General features: G+C 35.1%; 1 protein-coding gene across 1 annotated transcript; it reads right to left on the minus strand.

Moving 5' to 3' along the window:
* Positions 1-24,780, minus strand: CUNH14orf39 (chromosome unknown C14orf39 homolog). The gene is made up of 17 exons (XM_057383858.1): positions 24,732-24,780; positions 24,355-24,411; positions 21,327-21,453; positions 17,642-17,731; positions 14,064-14,251; positions 13,559-13,601; positions 12,933-13,053; positions 11,697-11,791; positions 7,658-7,797; positions 7,108-7,187; positions 4,997-5,082; positions 4,839-4,903; positions 3,666-3,733; positions 3,057-3,196; positions 2,400-2,535; positions 922-979; positions 1-295 (listed from the first exon to the last, which is right to left on the minus strand). The coding sequence occupies exons 1-17, from the start codon at positions 24,778-24,780 to the stop codon at positions 93-95; spliced, it is 1,746 nt and encodes a 581-aa protein (XP_057239841.1). The 3' UTR covers positions 1-92.

A 24,780-nucleotide genomic window follows, 5' to 3' on the forward strand; every position in this document is an offset into this window, starting at 1 on the left:
AGAAGATGAAATGCTTTGTATTTTAACTTAAGAAACTGAAAACATTTGTCAAGGCTAAGTAGGAAAATAATTTAAAAGGAAGTCAAAGGTATTCAAAAGCGTGAAAATGGCTTTGTATTTTGTAAGGAAGAATGAAAGCCTTTCATAGACAGAGGCTGTGATGATCCCTGATCCTGTCCAAATGCAAATGGAAAACTAAAGTCATCTTTTCCATCTCCAAATGCATGAGAAGTTGGATCCGAGGGGAAGGGAAAGGCAAATGCATCCTCACTTTCTGGTTTCCCAAAGAAGCTTCCTATRTGGAATACATATAATATTTATCATTAGTTTAAACATTACCAAGAGTGTACTGCATTCAGCATATGTTTCCTTATTAATATATTGTGTCAAATATCCCAGTGCCCATGAACCYACAGCTGTGTGTTTATTTCTGTGCAGATACAGTATTTCCAGGGGATGGTTGTTACAATCTACATTGAAGGAARTGTGAAGTATTTGAATTATTTAGAWCAATAAAATATTTCTGCATKATACATTTTGCAGCAGAGGTATTTGCAAACAGAATCTGCAAAATGTTTCTTTAGAGGACAATGTGATCAATGATTGAAATACTTGGACTTTTCTTTCTGCCTTGCAGCTCCTCTCATTTTGTTTCAAATGCACCTACCACTATCCCTATTTCTTTCCATACCTTTTCATTTCCATGATACACCAAACATTTGGAGCCAAACATGGAAGGAAACATTTTAACTAATTAAAACACAGATGAGCACAATAAACCACTGAGCTACATTATCACAACTGAACATCCTTTCAGACAACCAAAGGTACTCTGTCAGGCTGGACCAGGAACTTGCTGGTCATATAAACACAAGCAGAAGAGAGCTGGTATACACAAGCACATCTGAGTTTCAGACTTACCAATATCTTTGTGTGAAGACAGAGAGTTCAGGTTTCCCACAGAGAAACTTTCCTCTGTCTGAAATGTAAATAAATTTTTATTTAACAAATGAGAAAGGCAAAAGATTAGCTCTAATGTTGATATGTAATATGTTCATTTGCTTTTGGTGAGGAAGACACTGTCTCAGCAAATGTTAGAAGCCTTAAAAAAAATCTGTATTTAAAGGTATTTATCAGTCCCTAAGTTGCAAAGTAAGCTGCTTGATCAGAAGGGGCTTATGATATTTGCATGTAGCTGCAAACATCCCCCTTCCATTCTTCTAAGGAAAAAACAGACTGATTGTTCAAAAGCTGACTTGACTTACTGCTGGTTTTTTAAACTAAAAATATTCAAAATTATTCAATACTGAGACATTTTATAAAAAACTCCAAGCAGCAATACAAATACTTCCTACAGAGTAGGGCCTGATATTGCCAGAAAGATTATCAGGATAAGCCCTTGTCATTCTTGAAAAGTGTTCTTAGATGAGACTTAAAATAGATACTGAAGTCCTTCAAAACTCCCATCTAACTTCAAAGAAACACAGGTCTGCTACAGCCTGATAAATTCTTGGKTTTTTCTGCTGAGCAGGCACAAAATAATGTTGGTTCTGATGGCACTAGGTGGCTTAAAACTCACCTCATTTCTAAGCAATTCAGCAATCACTCACCAGTGTGTTCACTCCTGCAGGCAGCTCATGCTATGAGACACCAACCACACGTATCTTGCCAAAGCCAGGATAAAATGGTGCTGCMCTTCATCCCTCCTTCAGCTTCCAGCCAGTAACACAGGAGTGAGCACACCCACTAAAACAGGAGCTACCTGGGCTCAAATCCCTTATTTGCATAACAGGTTTTGGATCTACGCTGCCAAGTGATATCTAAGCCCTGTCTTACACACTCATCTATCCTGGATTCCCAATTATCTACCCAATAGCTCAGGAGAGGAAAAATTACTGTAGAGCACTGGGGTTGGGGAAGCTGCAAAGAAAAAGGAAAACCTGGATTCCCTTCCCTGTTCCATCTGTGGCCTACCTAGCTCCTCCATTTGAGTATAGCTAATCCATATTTGTTCAGTACCCTAACAGATTGTCCTTTTTTCCTTTCTCACTGTTCTTTACTTGATCAAGACAAAACCATGCAGAAGAAGCATGTGAGTTCTGCCAGGGAGCCTAAATTTTGCACTGTAACACTGAACCAGAAGCCTTTTGGTGAGTTGGGTCACTGTATCCATGTGATCCATGTGAGAAGGACTCACAATTGATTAGAAGTCATCATAGGGGGATTGCCAGGAAAGGAATTAAATATTTTCAAAGGACAGCAAATRAAAATTAACCAAGATATTAAAAATTGTTTGCTACAAAGATAGCCAGTCTGAAAAATCTCGTTCACTGTTCATGCTGTTTTGTTCACATATTTTGCTTTGTGGAAATTTGATGTTCACCATGAATCRTTCTTACCTCATCAGATGAATTTTGTGCTCCAAACAGAGAAGAATCAAATAAATTAAACCCAGGTGACTTCTGGGAGAAGTTCATGAGAGAAAAGAAAGCAGGAGATTTTGATGGTCCTTCTTCACAATCTAAATTTTGAATGCTGTAAATATAGGAAGGAAGAAACAATATTAATAATTTCTTTAAGTAATGTAGAGGGGTTTTTTCCTTCCATTTTTTACTTTTTCTCCTTTTTCACTTTTTTTTTACATTCCCATAAATTCTATCAATAATTGCTTTTTGCATCACAGAACAGATAACGCAGTTCTTTAAAGTAAAATGAGATGGGTGTTCCTACCAACTCCTTGCCTTTTAACAAAAAACAACCTAAAAACCTTGTTTGAAAATAGGAATCAGAATAACAAATATTACTGCAGGAAAAGACAATGTGTCTCATATATTTCTAAGCAAAGTACCGATCTTTCAAAACAGCTTCATTCGGAAACTACATTTTTAGAAAATCTTAATAAATGTAAAACATAAGTCAGGAAGAAATCCGAGTATTTTCAGAAGAGCTTCTAAAAAATTCTTTCTCTAGTATCTTTCACAAAGAACAGAAATCCTTGTACAATAAACATGAGTTCAACTTTTTTCTCAGAATCAAAATAAAAACTGAAATCATACAAGTCAAATGGAGGTGTTTTAGAGATCTGTGGTTTTTTCCCCTTCAAGTCAGGTGTTTTAGGTACTCTTATGAAAGGTTCTGCACTTTCTACTGCTATGTCAGGATTCTCTTCATTTGGCTTAAAACCTGTGTGCACATCCTATTAAAAAGAAATACACAATGATGTTTATAACATATAAAATTTCCCAAAATATCATTTTACCTATAAATATGTTCTCAGTGGAGCCAGCACTGAGCCTGTTTATTATAGCTCTATGCAAGACATGAGTTTTAAATGCAGCCTTTTCCCAAAACATTTAATCAGCTCACATTAATGAAAATGTTAGGGAACAATTGGTACAAAAAGTATGATGTGCATAGTATAGTCATCCTAAATAGTATTGTTAAGGCAGCACAAAACCCCTCAGAATACTGAGGTGATCAAGAGCAATGATAACCACATTACCAATCAGAGGGCATTGATTGGCTCTTCGCTGTTGTGTGCCTCATAATGAGTGACTTTASCAGTTTCTGAGACTTGTCTCTTGCCAGCCAAATCAAATATGCCAAAATATTTTGACTATTCTAGATAAATTACTTACTTATGACATGAGAAATGTTTTGCTTACTTGAGGTACATAGGAAGATTTCTTGGGCTCATCTGCTTCTTTATCAGCACGTTTGGCCTCCTGGCTCGCTGTACAAAAAAAGACAGCACTGCCTGAATCATAACAGCATTTTAAACAGACACATGGAAATTACAATGTGGGAAAGAATCCTTTCCCAGAAAGGTTTACTAACTTGGCATTGCTGTTGGTAAGGAAGTGTTCTGACTGTGGTTTTYTTAACAGCCCACTTTGTGGCTGTGTCCATAATAATTACCTCTTGTTCTGCCACTTATTCGCTATTGTTAAAGCCTTACTCAGGCTGCTTCTTGTRGTTTGGTGTGTTCTTCAAACCTTCCCATTGTTCCCTGAGAGTGCTGTGTTTGTCTACTCCAGCTACTGCCCTCTGAGAGTGCTAATACAAGTCAATAGAAACCAGGTGGGARCAATATAAAAAGCACATCCATGTGACAGTGATGAAGTGTAGTTTAAAGAACTGGGCAAGAGCCAGGAGGAGAAATGAGAAGGAACATTATCAGACTTTCTGCTATCAGAGTTTCTTTAGCTTCAGATTGTGCTACATCTCAGGCACTGTGGGTTAAGTGCCAATATTTCAGGACACAGAGTTAGTATTCTATTTGTAAAAAAATCTAGATTTTAGTTTTTACATGCTTGGCAGTACAAGTAGAAAAAGAAACATGAAGCTCAGTTCCTTGTGATTTCAAAAACTACAGGTGTATTTGTAACTACCCTGTTTTRTTTCTGAAAACATTCTATATGTTTTTCTCCAGTTAATTTTCATCTTTAATAATCTTAATACAATTCTTCAAGATACCTAAATTACTGTGTTTGTTACATCCCTTTTCTTTGCATTTTCTCATACCTTCTGAGTAGATGTTAAGATTGGATTTCATTTTACCCAGGTAATTTGAGCTTTGAGTGTGAATTTACARGAGATGTTGGACAGATCCTTTCATTCACAATGGTCAATGCAGATTAAATCCCACATCACTGAGCAGTTCAGCCCCTATTTAAATTAGTACTCTGCCTGACTGCTCCGCTCAAATTTTGAGCTGAATAATCAAAGTGGAAAAGAAATACAGATAGTGGCTCTTAGTACCAGAAAGAAAATTTGGTCCCTAGAATTTTCTGTTTTATAATTATATGGTCCAAGCTAATAAAAATGGTGTACTTTACCCCTTACTGAATTGTCACTCTCAAACTGTTGATTAGAAGTCAACTGCTTTGGAAGGTCTGGCAGTCTGAAAAACAAAATTTCATATTTGTCTAAAAGTGAACCATTTCCATAAAGCCCAGCCTCAAGAATGAAAACTACTTTATTAAAGAGAAGTTACCTGATTTTCACTCGGTTTTGTATGCTTACTGTTGATGGAACTTGGGCAATTTGTGGCTTATTAGTCCCTACAGGGTCAATAACCATCTAAAAGACAAAAAAAATTCAAGTGAGGRCAGAAAATGAAATGGATACTTTGATAACATCACTCTGATTTTTCATTAGACTGAGGAAATCTTTCCTTTTAACTAGGAATTAAGGATCAGGCAATGTAAAARCTTTTTGCCTACCTTTGCTTTATCTATATTTTTACAGCATAATACTCAAAACCATTTCTGTAATTTTTTAATAAAGTCCTAGACACGGCACTGATAACTAGATGTGAATAATTAACTTYTCTGCAACACAAATAATGCTGAGTCATTTACAAACTTCATGCAGGCTTGCTACTGCTGCAGCCTGGTTCCTCCTGCTTGTCAATCTAATAAGGGCTGGAGCCAGGCCTGACTGCCCCTGAAGGACAACATCCCCATCAGTCACAGTCGGCACAGGCCTCACGTGTGAATTGAAAAACTGCAGAAAGAATGGAAATACTGCCACCTCACTGATTTTCTAGAGCAGAAGCCAYAACTCTTCTATGCAGCATGTATTTGTGCCTTAAGGGCAGGGTGAGGAATCCATGCCTCAGCATCAGATAACACATTATTTTACAGGGAGTGTCTACTACTTGTTTACTTTTAATTAACAAAATGTATCAAGCTGAATTCTATCAGGGTAGGGGACAAAAGGGCTGGTTCTGCRGAATCTGTCTGGCACTCAACTCCTGTAGTGTACAACACACCTTTTCGGAAGTATAGCAACCTTCTTCCAATCTTTTATTTTTCCTCAGACTCCATCTTCCTTTCCTTGTTGCCATCACCCTTTCTTAAAGTTCTCTTAACCTTGACTTACTGCTTCCCACTATTGTCTAAGTGCAATTCCCCAGATCCCCAGCCTCATCTCTAGATTACCCTGGCAACAGCCCTTCCTCATCATGTCCAACTCCCTCAGCCAGTCACAAATCAGAATTGCTTGAAATTTCTTCTGGTCTTGTTCCACTCAGTCCTGTCATTGCCCTTCATCTTGTCTTACATAACAAAGGTTTTGTCTTCTCACACAGGYTCCACTCTAAGCCATTTATTGATTCATTCACTTCATTCTTCAGTTCCCTTGAAATTCTTAAGAAAACCACAACTAGTTATGTTAACTTTTTTTAACCTGATTTTTGTTATACATTAAGTTTTGGGTTTAAATAGATCCAGTAGGATGTCCCTTAGAAAGAAGTTTAGATGCAGAAAATTGCCCAAGTTCCTGCACAGTAAACACAGTTACAAACTCTTTTATCCCTTATGGCCTCACCTCTTCTGATTTGTYCTTTAATATTTAACAATCTATTGCTCCTACCAATGGTCCTGCACTCTATGAAGCTATTGGTAATTTTCACAACTTTGCAAGTTGCACCTCCAGCTTCCTTCTGGATTAGTTTATTGTATTTGAACAAAAAAATTGTATCTGAATAAAGCTGCAATTCACTCCAGCATTTCAAAAAAGTGTCATAGTAACAATGCTTTTATGGGTGAGAGATAAAAAAATGGAGCTGTGGGCTCCTGCGGTGCACCAAGGACTGTTTTTCATGGTTTTATTCCTTTTAGCCTAGATTTCTGTTTCTGGTAAAACCTCAGAATGGAGCTGTTAACTATAGACTRTCCTGTACACTTAATCCTTTATCAAATCCTTTATTATGGAGTAGATGGCTGATGATTCATCAGTAACAGAAGATTCTGTTCCTCCTTTAGAGTTCCAAATATTTGGTACACACAAAATCTACAGGGGCTATTTTAAAWGCTAAAAACTATTACACAAAATGAGTTGGTAACATGGTCCACCTCAAGTCTGGCGTTAGAATGCAGTTTGTAAGGACATGGATATTTTAAGAATGAAAAGGCACCAAAGAAAGATTTTTGCTTTGCAGAATCAAGTAATTGCAGATAACCATGATTTGCAGTTTACAGTGCTGAAAGGTTTTATGTAAGACATAATAGCATGAGGTATATTTGAATTTCTTTAAATTTAAATGACCACATAAACCAGATTACATAACCTCATGTTTTTATTAGTGGGAGGGCAACACACCTCTGATGAATTTTCTGCAAGGCTGAAGGAACTGCTGGTGGCCACAGGAAGTTCCACGGGTTTCTCTTTTTCTTCTCTCCCTAAATTTACAAATATTGCATAATATTGTCAAYAGGATAAAGTATCCAAAGCATGGCATTGTTAAACTGAACTTGGGAACAAACCTTATAAATTTCCCTTTTAATAGAAAGCAAAAAGAAACTTAACACAAAATATGAAARTATCAAACAAATGGTAGTTGTTTAATATCTACTGTATTAATACAAACAGTCCTAAAGGTATTTTAGATTTGAAATTAAATTATTTTCAGATGTTTCTGACACCATCAGTTGTATCTSTCATGTTGCTTTACTCACTGCACASRTAAAGGAAAAATCAGACACAGAATATTTYTAGAATATAAAGAAAGGTAAGCACCCACATTCCACTGAAAGCCTGGTTTCATTATAAGTAGCTGAGCAGTTCACTAGATTTGCTGTCATCAATTACTCATTTTTTTGCACAAAAATAACACAAAATGCTCACTGGGAAATCATTAAACACAGTATACCTGTTTCTGGTCGTTGCTTTGAGAATCTAAAACTCGGTACAGAGGGGACAAATTTCCGAGGAATGCATGGGACACGTAATGCTTTATACAGCTGATGCTTCTCATTTGGCAAAGATGGACGTTCACGTTCTTCAAACATCCTAACAAATTTAAATTTWAAAAAAAAAGTTAATCATTGCAAAAGAAAAGAAATCACAAATTATAACTGTGTGTTGGTTTTGTTTGGCCCAGTTTTTGGAAGTGGGGGGGCCAAAAAGATGGCGTAAATAAGTGGAATTCAAGTAAGTGGAATTTTCAAGGGCATTGTATATTATCAAGGAGGTTCTACCACTTTCAGTACCACTAGTTGATAAAAATGAAGTTTTCTTCAAATAATATCAGGCAGAGAATATCTCTGAAAAAGAAGCCATAAAGGARAAATAAGCCAATCATAAAAACACTGATGACTTAAATTTTGTCAGTATCAAAGAAAAYCATTAGTTGTTTGGAGTTTTACACTTTGATTAAAGTGCATCATTATTGCAGTTCTGAAATCACATTTTCACATTTAAAAACATTTTTTCTCTCYCTCTCTCTCTGAGATTGTCTGGAATACTCACACTACACATACACAAAAGAGAAAACTGCAGCAAGTGTTTTCACTTGTGGGGTAATTATCTGTGTAGGGTAAATAGCCCTTTACAGTGCAGAAAGACAAAGGTTAGCAGAACAATGAAGAGTAAAGTGGCTATTTGGCACAGGAACATTTACAATTTTTTTAGAATAATGAGTTCTATTTTATTTTCTCTCTGGCATTTCTGCTTAGTGCCTCCGGGCTTCTAGCTATAACATCTGGTTTGTAGCTGACTGAACAATGCTGCTCAGAACAGATGAAGAACTGAGTCTGTCTTTTTGTTCTTGAAATTCTCTAAACAAACATAAGATAAAACRTAGGATACACTTTGTAAGGTAGTGWGGAGTAAAAGTAGCAGCACTAATTAAAATATACCAGCTTGAAGCACTGGTTAAGATACAAGGACCTAACAACATATTAAACTGATATAGATACAAAACTGTGCTCACATTAAACCATGAAAGCACCTCAGCCAAGTGTATCTGATGACAAGGACTATTTTCACTTGTAGTTACATTTATACCTGGTGCTTTGCTGGACTGAGACTAAACAAACTGTACAGAACATATACAACCTAAGAAATTAAAAGCCAAAGGAAATCTTTAAGTTATGTTAATTATAGATCAACCTGTGCTGAGGATAAATACTACAGAAAAAAAGATGTGTGTGGTGTATCTTTAAATTCAGGTGCAGAAAGTGCAAAAGCAAGGGGAAATCAAAACAGAGCCTAGCAGACAACTCTGTATTTCTAAAGATTTACTCTCCATTAAATAAAAAAATCCTCTTATAATGCATATCTATATAGAAGAATTCCTCAAAGGCAGAGTTACAAACCAAACTCAGAAATTTGTAAGATATGCTTGCTTTAAGTAGCAAAACCTTCCAAAAGAGCCTGCAGTTAAACTCTATGCATATGCAATACACCATTTCTTCACAAAAACACTATTGAAATATAAACCATGCACATCTTCTCTGGCATAATTAATAACCACTGGAAGAAAAATAAAACTGCATCCTATAGCTCAAAGCAATCCAAATTGCAGCAGCAAGAATAATCACTTTCTCTACTTCATTGATAGTAGACATCTGAGTAGATAAAAAAATCTTTATCTTGATCCATACTGCAGGGGTATTTGAAAGTGTAAAGTATAAAAGGGAGATTAAGCCAAGATAAAGTGCCATTTCCTTGGCAGTATTTTCTTTTTTGTAGCATAAAGAAACCCAAGGATTAATGYTAATTTTCACTGGAGGAATCAAGTRCATCTGATTACACACATGAAGAATCACACCTGCTTTGTGGCATTTACAGCTACAAAACCATGCTCAGTATTCTCATCAGGAGCATTCTTTTGGGAAGCTGGACTTGTAATAACTACTATTAACTGTCTATGAGCTTTGGTGAGCAGGGTTGGCTCTCCATACGTGTTTACATTAGAAGTCTGAAAACAGCTTTAGAAGGACTTTTCTAAATTATATTAGAATTATATTATCCAGTTTTTTCTTTGACCAATAAAAGTTAATCAYTTCTGAGGCAAAGATGTTGAAAGAACTGCAACAATCCACCATGGAATCTACTTAATGTGAAGTTTTAGCAAAAATCTTTCACTTGAAATGTAAGAGATGGAATTAATNATTACAGATTCACGGACTTAAAGCTCTCCCAACCATTTTACAAAGGCAGAGAGGATGAACATGATGTATGCCATAGCACAGTTCAAGAGATCAGCCTCTCCATATAATAAATTGAATGTCTAATTGAGAAATCAAGTAGGCTTCAAAAGAGTTGAGTCCTGTTTGGTGATTGATGACAACTCTTGCTGTGGAAATGAAACTATGATACTTGTCTGTGTAACTGGTGAGATATGAATCAGAGAGAAGAGCTGGTATTGAGCAGAGGAATCTGTGGTTTGCACTCCTAACCAATAACTRGCCAGCACCAAGAGATTCAAACAACAGTGTTCCAGGCTTTTTAAAAGAACAATTCCCATTGCMATCCTGCTGCCCAGAGCAGAACATATATATCAGCACCTATTAATTGACTTGCAAGCTGGTTTCTKGTCTTGTAGCCCTCTAAAGCTTTTCATGGGTATTAATTTGTACATTGTTCTGCCCAGTGCTTTCATTGCTCTCTTCAGTTCTTTCCCTTGATGCTGCTGATTCCATGCTGGTTTGGATCAGTTCATGAGGATTCACAGTACAATTCCTTTTTGTTCCTTCTTCTTTGTAGCAGAAGATGAAGATATCTCCTCTTTCTGCACAAAGATCTCTTTGCTCAGTAGATGGCAGGTCTGGCAGTGCACCCAATGGATTCCTCTCCTCGAGGAACTTCAGAGGAATTCTTACACCTCTATATCCAGAGCATAGATCTCTGACTCTTATAGAAAGTCTTCAGTTGGTATTTTGTGTTCTGCAGACTGAACACATATGGGTTTCTTTGAAAATTCAATGAGAGTGTGTTTCCCATATTTTCTTTTTTTACCTTCTCAAAACTGAGGTGATTTCTTGCTTCCCCATGTTTCTGTTCTTGCCAATTACAAAAAACTTACATGAAAAGGTAAAATTGGTGCAAAGGCTACACCACAAAGAAATGTGAAGGATTCATAGACTGTAAGAAGATATTAAACACCTAAAATGTTCCGTGAAAAGGATCTTAGGAATTACTAAAATGACACTTTTTTTTATAGATATATTCCACTAAATGCCTATTTAAAGCCCTAAAAATATTCTTTTTCAAGCACACCATAATATGAAATCACTTAGACAAAGTCTTTTGGATATATTTTTGCTTTAAAATGGCTTTTGGTCTAAAAGTGTCAGCTCGACAGGAGATGTTTCAACATTCACAAGGACTCCAGATAAGTGCAAGATAGTCCTCRTGGTGATTTTCAGTCATTGTAATTGAGCTCAAATTAAAGTGAGTCTCAGCTGTAAATGATCGCTGACTAATTTACTAAGCCATTAATCCTGTCTATGAAACTTTCACTCATGCTTGTTTTTAAGAACTAAATTAAGAGTTAAATTTCTTAAGTAGTTCAGAGGTGAAGACAACTGACATACAGAACCCTGACTCCTTTTCCAAATATACATATAGTAGATTTAATGTTATTTTATCTGACTGCACAGTCACTGTAGTTGCATTCAAAATTACTTACACAAATCTGTCCGTGGTAGCTGAGAAGCAAATGCTTTGACAAAATATTTTTATAGTATGTTTCCAGACACACTGAGCTTCAAGAATCAAAATTAGTCCTTCTTAAACCCCCAGAAAATAAAGGTTTTAAAATTACATAATTAATTCACATGACCAGGATGAGAGAAGCTTGCCAGTCCTTATGTARCAACAATTTGTGTTTTGTAGCAGTCTTTGTGTAAATTCTGAGATAGTATTCTGGATGAAAGGATGGGGAAAATAATTTTGGGATCTACCTTTCTTTAAACTCTTCTGGCTGCTCAAGAATTTTCTGTTTTTTTCCTTCAATCTTCTCAGAATTATTTTGATCTTCYTTAGTCTCTTCAAATGTCTTAAAAGGTAAAGAACAAATGGCATAAAAATTAAAAAAACTTGAAACATTTTAGCTATGTGCTRCAAAAGTTTTCTGAACCTGGTGAACCGGTCCTCTGTAGTAGTTTTTGTAGCCAAGAGGTTCTGAAGAAATAAGAAGAACAAGGTTAAAAAGAGGCAATTTTTTTTTTTCTTGGATCAACTGTAACAACTGGAATAAACACAGAGGTTTTGGAGAATGGGCTCTAAACGTCTACTGAGATCCTGGAGCTCCTTACATGGTCTCCTTCATAGCTATAAACAAATTCAGCACATCCCTTTTTCCTGTATGTTTACACAGCACATCTCACATTAGGAACTTCAGGCTGTGAGTGTCAAACAGGATCACAGAATATAAACAGAAAAAACCACCTGTGCAAAGCATGCTGATATCAGCACAAGACAGCAAATGGAGCCCTTGATCGTCTGGTCTAGACAGGTAAAAGCACCCAGATGCAATGCTATAAAAAGTTACTAAACCTTTACAAGACTGGACTGCTCAGGCTTAGAAGAGACTTTTTACAGAGGAGTGGGTCCAATTTCTGTACTGATAAAATCCCTTCCATTTTTTGAAGATTTTTTTGAATCAGTACTTCTCCCAGTCCATGGAACTGTATTGATCTCCTGTCTAAAATCAGACAGTTTTACTGCTGAGTATTTCATACCACCACACACGCATTTTGGGGAAAAGAAAAAAAAAAGAAGGAAAGAAGGAAAATTCTTTATTCTCGTTGTAAAGCATATTTAGTTAAACACAAACCCTTAAAACCCAGTAGGACCTGTGAAAGCCACACACTCAAGCCCTGGGGCTCACTGAGGAGTGGCCCTGATTTATTTTTAAGTGTATACTCCCGAGCTGCCACCAAAGTCATCGTGACACAGTGGCTTAACAGAGACTGCAGCACAAACTGAGGTCAACAGAAAGCAAACTTTAAGAACATTTRCATTCATAGACCCCTCTTCTGTAAGAAAAAAAATGTCTAATACTAGAGAAATGTAATTATAAGGCCRGAATCATGCTGTTGCTTTATGTCCTTGAAAGTGTACTATTTTTTGATGTTTCAGAAAATGCAATGGTGTGTATAAGATGTTTATATAAAATAAGATTCAGATACAGTTACCTTTTTTAAGTAGTCAATTTTCATTTCCAATTCTTCTGCTTCTTTTTGCAGTTTGATGGATTCCTGGGTAGCAGCTTCAACAAGTTTTAATGTTTCCTGTGTTTTTTGCTTCATAGAGGCACTTTGATATCATGGAATATATTTTACAACAAGTTTTTTTTCAAACAAGGAATACCATCAGATCCCTTCTTACCCCTCTATCCCATAATACAAATGCTAGAGGTGCAGGAAGTTCTGACAAATCTACATTTCTCTGACAAATCTTCAACTCTAACTTCAAATAACCTTCTCCTAAATGAAGTGTTTTGATGGGTGTGTTATTCAATGAAATTTTATTTTCTTTCCTCGAAATGCTCCCATAAATTTAAACTGAATTCGACCTCACAGAGAAATGCTAATGCTGCCACTCTAAACATAAATATATAAATGACAAATATACAAATATATGAATATATAAGTATATAAATATTTAAATACATATAAATATATAAGTATATAAATATATAAATATATAAATATATAAATATATAAATATATAATTACTTTATTTTCTAATAGAAAATTGTGAAAGGTAAATATAAAATATCTTTCCTGCCAAATTAATACATTCTAGAAGTCAAGGATACACTTGTACAGCCCAGTCATTTACGGATTTAAAAGGAATGGCCTCTGCAAATAAAAAATCRAATTTCAGCTCATTAATTAAGAAATTAATTTTCTTAACAAATACAAGATAAATTAATAGATCAACAGCATTTATCTTTGCTTGGAATAGATAATAAAAATCATATTATAACAGTAAGGTTATTAAAAACAAAACTAAAAAGATATTCAAATTAAATTTAAAATTTTGAGAGGCTCAGTCTAAAGGAATCTTAGAACTTTTTTACCCAAGAAGTTCAGTGACAAACCTCACCCCATTACATTTATGGGTTGGAGAAAGGAATATTAGTATGTACAATCTAAATTCTTACTTGCTACAGATTTTTTTTCTTAAAATGGTGTAACAAAGAGAATATATTTTATTAGCTCAAAGGAAACAGTGGAAAATCAGAGATTTTCTGTATGGCACCTTAATGTGCAGTGCATTGCCAAAAGGCTTTATTATAAAAGCATTGATAATAGCAGTACCCAGAATATCCAAGCATGCATCTTCTTTCCATTTGTATTTTTCACAGCGTTTCAAAAGTCTGTTTTGGATTTCTTCAACTTCCTCCTTTTTCTTGTAATACTCCTGGGCAAGAGCAGTTTCTGTATATTTTTTGCGGTGCTCCTGCAAAATCTCTGTATACTGGATTATGGATTCCTGATACATTTTCCTATAAAAATAAATGTAATTTAATTTTTTTTCACATGAAGCCATTGCTTTTAAGTAAAAAAATATAAATTTATGACATGAGCTCAGTTAATTTGCTGTCATCATAGGAAAAAAGGTTGGATTGTATTTAATATGGCAATATTTGGCTTTATTTTTTTATTTTCCAGCTATATTCAAGGAAGGCCATGATGTACGTAACAAAGAATAGTCATGAGGTAAAAACCAGCCAAACCTCCCTGTTCTGCAAGGAATGTAGATCATACCATATTAAAATACAGTCTGGCAGATGACAAATGTGTTTTTCCCTGTGTAATTATGATGAAACTCACCGCAGGCCAAAGCCTCTGCTGGTGCATGTTGGCACAATTCCATCAGCTTCAGTGGAGCTGTATCAAAATTACAGTAAAAGAGAATTTGGCCAAACATCCCATATTTAGAGCAGCCTGGTGCACCACTGGACTAAGAGCTGCCTCCAAGGAGATGCTGAGTAATCTCTGTCTGACTCAGGGAAGCCTTAGAAACACACATCAGTCACATTGAAACAACAGGACTATTCATAGTTAASGTTAAGCAAACACTTCAATGTTCAAATGGCAAAGAGCCAGAATGTTCAGCTTCTTGTGGGACTGCCCTGTAAATTAATGTTRCACTAAATGTAATTTCACTGACATCATGAGAGCACATGGCTATGAATTACTACAGTAGGTAGTTTAAAGTTTCCTACATCAATTAATGTAGGAAAAGTTTGTGAAGAATGGAGAGGCAAATTTAAAAACCTTAAGTTATTAGTACACCCACAAATTAGCAAGAAATTCCTTTACAGGAAAAACTATGGTGCATAAGAGAAACTCAAGCAGAGACCCACGTCTTAACCTGCCCCTGTATTAAGGAACAACTCTCACTGCTTGCAAAGCACATAGGATTCCTCCTTAAGAACACATTWTATCCCAAACTGCTATTAATCATTTAATTGCAGCAGGACTGAAACACTGCATTTGACTGTCCTGGCTGCCCTGGATATCCCAGGCAATGGGAGAGAGAAAATTTATGTCCAAATTCAATATGAGAAGCTTCTACTCTTACARAAGGAAAACAAATTCACAGTGCAAAATGCAGTAAGGTTCTAATTTTTAAATAAAACTACACTCCAGACACAAGTTAAACTGACTGACATTCAACCCACTTTAGGGGAAAGAAGTTGTAAGTCAACACTGTGAATCAARCATAGGAACTATTATTTCCCAAACTTCATATAGAAAATCACACYAATCTATTTATTTTTCTACACAGATGGTCTAGTTTTTGATTTACTTAGAATTTCTGTATACTGTACAAAATTTCCAGGTATGAAAGATTAAAAGTAGTCAGKACTATTTAATTAAATAGATGTCACAACATCAACTGAGACAAAAAATAAATTTGCTAATATATAACTTAKAATGCATTACAAATAAATKTAAACAATATAAATAGGTAAAMTTATTTGGTTTAACAGRTACATTTCAAGTTTTTGAACATGAYTGTAAAACTTCRTATTCTTTTCCCAAAATCTATTTTCCATAGATAATACTTACAGCCATATATAGTACTTTAAAAATTGTCTCTATTTTAAATATTTTCCCCAAGTAACTTACAYCCTCCATTTCATGCATACAACACAGACTATTTAGAATTCAGCACTGTTCACATTAATTAGAAAAGTTTTAATCTAATTACAACAGGAAAACGGCAACATTCACAAACCTCCTGAACATTATGTGGATAGCAATTTATTACTTTTTCCTTCTTCATATCACTTATTTTCAAGATTAACTTCCAGTTCATAGAAGCATTCTTATATGTTCTTGAAATCAATAACAACGAAAAAATGCAGAACATTTTATAAACCTCCWTTATAAGTGCCTAATTAAACAGGAACTGATCTGCTCATCTTTTAAAAACATCTTTCCATCTAAAGAAGCATGTCCTCAGTGTCCCCAAATGCYAGGCTAAAACAAATATTCAGCTCATAAAGTTCTAAAGTTACTTATTTTTCTTCTTAATTTAAATATTTAGAATTTGCTGAATGCACATTTTGCTGRCTTGAACATATCATCAAATGCTTCAGTGCAGAGGGACTACATTTGAGGCACAGTTTTGAAAAATAAATGAATTAAATTTATTTTATGATTTGTAGTCATGATGTCTTATAATTAAGCTCAGGAAAACAGATCAAACACTTTCATGTTGGAATTGAAACTAGTTATCTAAAGAAGCAATTTAAAAGTAATGCTTCTTTGGCTTGTCAGCTCAAATTAGTGAAAGCCAAAATGGCTTAATCATATACTCATAGAAAGCCAATTTAGCCTTATTTTTCACCAAATTTAGAGCTCTGAACAGGAAGAAAAAAGATAAGCTACTAACTGAGTTAATTAAAGGCTCTCAGGGTTTTTGCTGTCTTGGACAACTGGCAAAAAGAATGATTACAAAAGACTCAGAGCCAATGTTTTAAATTACCTGAATATACGACTCTAAACTGGTATTAGGTATTTGGAGGGGTCTGCCAGGACCTTTGCATCACAGGGCYGAGCAGCCTCCACCCCCTCACAAGCAGAGCAGTGCAGGTGAGCYGCCTTTCTAAAATGGAGATCAGTTTTACTTTGTTAAATAAAACTTTGGTGGGTTGCCTTAGTACAGCACATTTGGAACATTTCAGTGAAAATCTTCAGGGTCTGTTCTTTATTTCATTGACTGCAGGTAGCTGCACTGCACAATTAATAATTTATTTTAAAGGCTGAGTCTAATTAATGAAGCTGGAACCCCTGAGATGCCACTTTTGAATATAGAGTTTGCAATTAATGCTGACAAGAAGCTTGCCCACAACTAGTCTTAAAATTATTTTAGACCAGGCTTTTCTGAGCCATTACTCATTTTTTAGGATCTAAGACTGAATTTGTGTGCTTTGTGATTATTTTGAAGAATATACAACAGTATTCAAAAACTTGATTTGTATATTCTGATAGTTCTATGCAATTCATATTCAAAAACAAGGAGAGGTATAAAATTATCTGAATGTTCCTAATTGCTAATGAAAACATTAATTGYTTTTATTTATTGGGCTTTTCTTGAAACAGTAGGCAATTGAGCAGTGTTCTCAAAAATTGTAGTAGGCATTTGGGRAGCAATTGAATTTCAAGAATCCATGTTTTATTGTATTTCATTGGCAACTACAAAACAACAAAAGATCTCATGGTAAAGTAAACAAAAATTGCTTTAAATTATTCAGTGACTTATRTTATCCTGAAAAGTTTGCAACAATTTCTTGATGCAGACAGCACTATTTTTACTGATCACTTTAGTTAGTTTAGTCAGCAGTACATGTGGAAATCTCATCTCACATGATCATAGATACCTCTCATTGTCTGTAGCTTCCTCTAAAGCTTCAATTTCATTTTTCAAATATTCTTCATGCTTTTTAAGAATTGCATAGGTGGGCTTCAAGCTGTGGACAAAGTAAACAAAATAAAAACACATATTAGTGGTCTTTCTTAGTAAAAACACATTCAGAAAAGAAGACACCGAATACTTTAGCCAGCTTACTAGAACAATTTTTTTGAAAGTTAAACATAAATGGGTTTAGTACATAAATCCTTTGCAGATATACATTTATTTTGTTAATATTTTAAATCAGCAGATTCAAGAATATATATTTAGAGTTAAGAAAGATTACAAAGCACTTTTTAAGGAATTCATTGAATGAACTGCACAAATTTTTGGAGCTAACACTGAGTAATGAGACATCTAAATCTACACATTAGGTCCTCAACCATCACCATCAGTAAATCCTTCAGATATGTTGAATATTCTTGTTGGAGACACTCACAACTTTATTCTCACCTGTATCACCAGCACTCATCTCATACCTAAATGCAAGCAGCAGTCACAAACTCAGAATTTCCTCCATTTGCTAAGCAAGTCATGCTCAGAAAGCATCAAAGTGATTTTCCTACAGCAGGATGCTGTAGATGGTACTGAGAGCACAGCAACTTCGCAAAATTCTCATGACTGTTGGAATAGCAGGACTTTCTCAACATCCAGGCATTAGAAACACCTCTCCCTTAGATATGGRAATACCAGTAAAACAGGCAGAAAGGCTTTGTGATTCAAGTGAAATTCAAATGTGATCTTTAGCATAGGCATATAAAAAAGTTTTTGAAAAGAAAGCACCCTGTCTGGAAAAAGCAGATGTAAGAAGCTGGTACGAAGTGTTTGACACTCCTGGTGATTCAAAGTGGAATACAAAATGGTACTTCGCTATATCTACTGCAAATTCAGTAGAAAGCTGAATTTCAAAAGGGTCAGATTCTTTAAAAAGAAGAAACCAACATATTTGCGTAAAAAATGTGCTTGCACATCAGACACTGTGATGTTCTTTTACTGAGAATACTCCATGCTTTTCTTTGGAGAAAAAAACCCCAAAACCCTGATACGTAAAATTCATAGAGATTTTATTAATTAGAATATAAGCCATGTTGTGAGTTACATTTTTTGTTCACATCTATTCTGTGGACATGGAAAAAAAATGTAGTACAAGAACACTGGTTTGTGAACACAAGCAGGTATGCAGAWTTCAAGTAGCTCCTTTACTATTTGTTCATGCATTACTATTTTTCATGGATGTCCTTGGTAGCCATCGCATTTTTATTTGTCCTTCCTTTCATCAACCAGGATATAAAAAGGATCTTTATCCACACTAATCTGAAAGCTATAAAATTCTCATTTTGGCTAGTGGAACAAGACAACAATTTCTTTTCCTAACTAACAACATTCTGAGTTCATGTGGCTTTTTWAAAAATTATCTTATTTCTATTTCCATGAAATCCCACCATCCTTGCMTCCAAATTTAAAAATTGTAAGAGAAACAATAACATTGGAATAGGTTCCATCAGCAGTGTTTCACTACTTCTTACTGCTCTGGGATCAACATTTCTAGTTTGAATTCTTCAATATTCAAAATTAATATTAGCAARTAAAAATAAATATCAGCAAAATGTCATCACTTGTCTAAAAAYAAATGTTTCATTTGGGTCATTTTCTGTCTTCAGTGCTGTTTTACATAGATAAATATGAATTTCTTTAGAAAACAGAGTATTATCTCAATACATCTCCATACATCATATTTTCTCTAGACTTGTTGAATATGAGAAACTTATATTTTGTTCAAAGTCTTCAAATCTGCWTCAATATACTCTTGATGTCTTGTAACCCAGACAAAATGTTGTTTTTGTGAGAGCTCTATTGAGCTCTATCACTGGCAATTAGTTAGCTGTGAGGGTGATTGTGACTCCAAAACAATATTTGAATTTACAAAACCAACATTAGAATCATGTCCAGTATAGATGGAGTGTCAACTAGAATAAATTTTAGAAGTTTGGGGTGATTCTACTGTGTAAGTGCTCTAATTGTCTGATCTTATAGCCAGGGCTTGTTTATTGCAGTTTTCAGTCTGTCGTTAAATGACATTTCCAATAATTTAAGACACAAAGTCTCTACTCTTCTGCAAGCATTGTCCTTCTATGAATACATGTATTCATTAATGAGTCACTTCTCATTTTCAGTCTCTTTACACTAATGCCATTAATTATTCTTTGTAGGACTTGAGCCAAAACCCATTGAATTCAATGATTAAAATTTAGATCAGATCCTTAGTTCTACCCTTAATTTTTTACTTCTTCATTTGCATCACTYAAYAGTTTGTCATTTGCAAACAGATTTKCAGCTTCAAAAATATATCAAAGGAAGCWGTGTGGGTAGCTTTAAAAACTTGTAAAAGTGTTCATTCTATACTACATTGGARGCAAGATTTTAATGTAATGGAAAAATAGAATTTTTTTACTAAGGTCAGATCTTTTCCTTACTCTTTTTATGGTATACACAAATCAGTATTGAATGGCAWTTCATTCAAATAAGCCAGCCACTACAGCCACTTTATTCACTAATGATTCCATTCTTTTTTGTTTTCTTTCTGAGAGTTCAAAATAAACCTAGAAAGGACATTGATGCCATCTTTACTGTCCTCTTTATTCTTAGAAAGTACCACACTGTCCATTCACATTCTAAAAAAAAAGTTTTATTGAAGTACTCACTTTTAGATATAGAATTGCAAGAAAACAAAACAGAATTTGCCAACAAATCATCACTWCAGCTGCTGAGGAAACTAGTCAGACTGTGGAGAAATAAACACTGTGATGGATTTTATCACCTGGGASAAACTCTCTGTATTGTCAAACATAGATTTGTGTTTTTTAGCTACCCTTGCAAACACCTGAGGTTTTAATTTTTTAAAATCACATGTTAGGAAGAAAAACTCCTTGTAGCCAAATTGTCTCTTGAAAAGCATCTAATTACTAAGATTCAAAAGTGACCAGCATTTAAAACTTCAACTAATTATCTGATACAAACATTTGTGTAAGGAAAACGGTGAATGGCGGCCCATTGCRTTCATCAAAAAACTGTGCCCAGAAGACAAATTTTGCAGTCTGGAGTAAAACTGATACCAGAATCTGCCAGCAGAAGCACACACATATGTATATGTAGAGGCAGTTATAGCATATTTTCTGTGAGAATATGTATAGAACAAAAAGTAACATGAAATATGTTGTAAACRAAGAATACAAAGATGTTCAATTTCAGGAAGGCCTTTCTTTTAACAGTATTCTCAATATTGGTCAAATTTGACAAAACTCAGATATATCCACGTGTAGGAAAATTGTGCTTCTGTTATCTTACTACATGAATACTTCAGCACGTTGCAAAGATTGTACCCATGAACTGCTGAAAACTGGGGATTCTAATAAAAAACCCACCCAAAATTAAATGTAGTGTGCTTTTCTATAAATTGCTTCCTCAGGGGATGTGCAATACTGTAATTTTTATACCTAAATATTTGCAGTTTAAAAAAAAAAAAACAGGAGAATACTGAAGTTTTCTTTAATATCAGTGCTGTCAGAACATACCCACACATATTTTTCCCTTAGTTTCTCATTGACTTCCTTAATGCCAGCCACAACTCAGAGTTCAGGCTGTTTTATACTTACGCATTACAGTTCTTCTTGCTGCTTTCATTCTGCTTTTGCAAATCAGCAATTGCCTCTTTGCTGTTATTTATATTTTCYTCCAGCCTAGCAATGTGATTCTTTTTTTCTGAAATTTTTGCAGTGTACCCTGAAATTGAAAAAATAAATTAAAAAGTATATCCATGCATTTTCAAGAAATTCATGAAGTAAAAAGTCTACATTCCAAATGATTAGAAATTCCTTCCAAAAATCTCCATCTTCATAATGCCAGGTGAGTGGACAACCTGCAATTAAGCAAAGTAACAACAAAGTGARTCAAAACATAGGGATTTTCAGCTGTGTGATATCTTAATTATCATCTAATATTATGAGATTGACATTATTTGTGCTGTTTCTGAATCTTAGACTGTACAGAACTGAAGTAACTATTAGTGGTATTCCCCAATTTAGTTTTCCCACTGAAATACTCCCAACCATGCACACTCACTTTCCAGCTGGAACCAAGACACCCTTTCAAACATTTGTATTCTTTTCCAGAAACTCCAAATGTTTTGAATGGGAAAGCTGACTACAATAAAGGAAAAAYAAAAACATCACTAAATGCATATAAGGCATGAGTGGAAAACAGAAGGAGAGAAATTAAAATGAAAAGGAATTTTACTCAAGGTGGAAATGCGWAATGTATGATAAATTAATATAGGACACAGTTTAATTCATTAAAAATGCATTATAATGACAAATTCTCAAGGAATGATATTTGTGGAGATTCTTAAGGCAAACTCTGAATTCTGCCTTTTCTGACAGCAGACAGATGATAACATTTTCTGAATGTATGGTAAGAGGAGAATCCATGCTGTTGAACCAGTGTTCCCTTCACRAGGAAAAGCTGGGAGASCTATCATGCATGCTCAGCTTGCAAYGCAATAAGCACAACYTGGTGCACTTTTTTCCCCTCTGCATTTTAAATTTCTTTTTTAATGCAAGATTTCAGATTTAYCAGTGCTAAATCATCCCATGCTGTCACTGCTGTCCTGAAGAACTAAATGCCAGAGTAGGTGGCCCTATATAGAGGTCAATTATGTCCTGCCCTTCTTATCTACTCAACTGGGAAGAGCATCTTAATTATGCACGGTGGATCTTGAGTTGTTGGAATTACTGCTCTGRAACTTCAGGTCATCCTGAAGTTTGGCTCTGGCTTTGCACTTCTTATTATGTATTAATTTACAACAGCATCTGCATTTACACCAGAAAATAAACCACTTCTCACAGAGAAATGTCAGTCACTGAAAAGCAAAAGATTCTAAATGRAATTTAATATCTTGGTTTATCCTGATTTTTCCTCGGGTTATCTTCAGCACCTTAAGACTTTCAATATGGAAAGTTAGTAACTTGCTTTTATTTAGCACAAAGCTAAATATTGGATAACTGACATAGGCTTCCTTTCTGTAAACAGGTGAATGTGGCAGAATCCTGTAGATRTTTTTTTGAGATTTACTTAGGTATAACATAATACTACTAAAAAAAATATGCACCTAATGTCTCATTTGGTATTTTTTACAGATCAAAACTTCTGTGAGCTGTTCAAGACACCCTTAGCTTTCACAAGATCCATCTCACCCAATTTTACATTGCAGGCACCTGCTTCAGAGCAAGACACCCATGGCTGCAGATACACCCAGCAGACATTTTTAAAGTTTAGTGTATCTAATCTACTTTAAACTGTTTCTTCAGGATAAGATAAATCACACCCTAAAAGTGCCTATTTCCCTCCACTGGTAATAAAGGGACTGTAGCCAAATAGCCTGATGAATCTCACACCAAAATCCAAGGCTGAATGCTACAGCTGTTCATCTGCCAAGTAATACACAGAGACAAAATTACATCAGTGTTACTATTTTTTTTTACTAAGTTTTTGAAAGACTTAACCCAAACTGCTAGAAGTCTGAGTGTTGGCTGTATGTTTACACATTTTCAGGTGTCTCTGAACTGAATACAAAAGCAGCTMTGACATGTTACTATACAGCCTCTGGATTTTTCCCTAAGAGCATGCTCATTTACCCTAAGCCTGAATAAATGCTWAGAAAAGCCTCATCTCTAAGGTTCAATTACGTGACTGAAGAGTTAAACCAGAATTTTAGGTATGCCAGATTTAGTGTTACAGATGTTTTCATATTTAAGATACTTCAATTTAATAGTGATAATCTTCTTAATGAACAAGTACTTTCTTCACATATAAGTGAAGATTATTAGAAATGTTATAATCAAAAAGAAAACCAATTAGACAAGAATTTTCCTTTTTTTTTTTTTCCTGGAGGTTATGTGTTTCAATATCTACCTATGAAGTACCAGTGGTGCACAGATGTCCTCAGATTTTCTGGAGAATAGTTTCTCTACCACAATCATTCTCATGAGTGATTCTGCATAGTATCATGGTTAAAAAAATGAGTCCAGACATAAGTCCATAATATTGTGTTGTCTGAAAATCCTGGGAGGGAGCAAATTTGATGCAGAGCAAGACTTTCTCTTTGGGTTTACTGTTTTGAATTTTGAATAAAGTAACCAGCTGCTTGATTGCAAAAAAAGAAGAACCAGGCTTGAGTGTGTAGTAGCAACTGAGAGAACTTTCATTATTTTAAGAAAGCAGAAAGAGAGAAGAAGCAGTGAGGCAAAGGTCCAAATCTGGAAAGAACAAAAAACATGAAGAAAGAAAGGGAGGCAAGTGGCAGATGCATTGAGCAAGCACAGCTGAATCAAAGGGCTGCCAGTGACTGAGGAGCTGCAGAGTCAGAGCAGGAAATGGCGCAGCATGAAACTGGCTGTCCATGAGGCAGATGAACAGCCTCAGCTAAAAGTCTCGAGCAAAAGCAAAGTCTGCTGGGGAGAATGAGCAAGTATTGATGGCTAAAGATGAGGCAGGGTGAGAGCAGGACACGGGACAGCTTCCATTGTTTATCCTGCTTCCGCCCCCGAGATGCAGAACATGTCCCAGGACTAATGAAACAAAATCAGTGTTCAGCATCCAGTAAAAAGATAATTTATCACTACTCACAATTTATCTGATGATTCACATGTTCCTTAGCATAGCGAGTTTTTTCTACCTGGAAAGCTGAAGAAGAAAATTAACCCTTTGTTATATACAAATGTATGAGTGGAGCTGTGAAACAAACATGCAGTGCAGCATTAATTGCACAAACTCTGATTAACAATTATTATTATAAAATATCCAAATAGCAGTTTTACTGTTAAATAGCTGTTAGTACCCCTCTCCACAACCTCACAGCTAACAAACCATTATGCAGGCAAAGATCGAAACCTTAGTATTATACTTTTATTTGAAGTTAACATAACTGTTTAAAGCAGAAAATACCACTGTGTGCAATGCATAAGTAATTGTAAATAAAAAAAAAGTATGATATAATGACCTACCAAGCTTGACCAGAGTTTTTTCCAAGTCGATAAAAATCTTGTCACTCAT

The sequence above is a fragment of the Malurus melanocephalus genome, unplaced genomic scaffold, assembly GCF_030028575.1.
Source record: "Malurus melanocephalus ecotype Western Australia unplaced genomic scaffold, MMel_1.1 scaffold_667, whole genome shotgun sequence".
Classification (NCBI taxonomy): Eukaryota; Metazoa; Chordata; class Aves; order Passeriformes; family Maluridae; genus Malurus; species Malurus melanocephalus.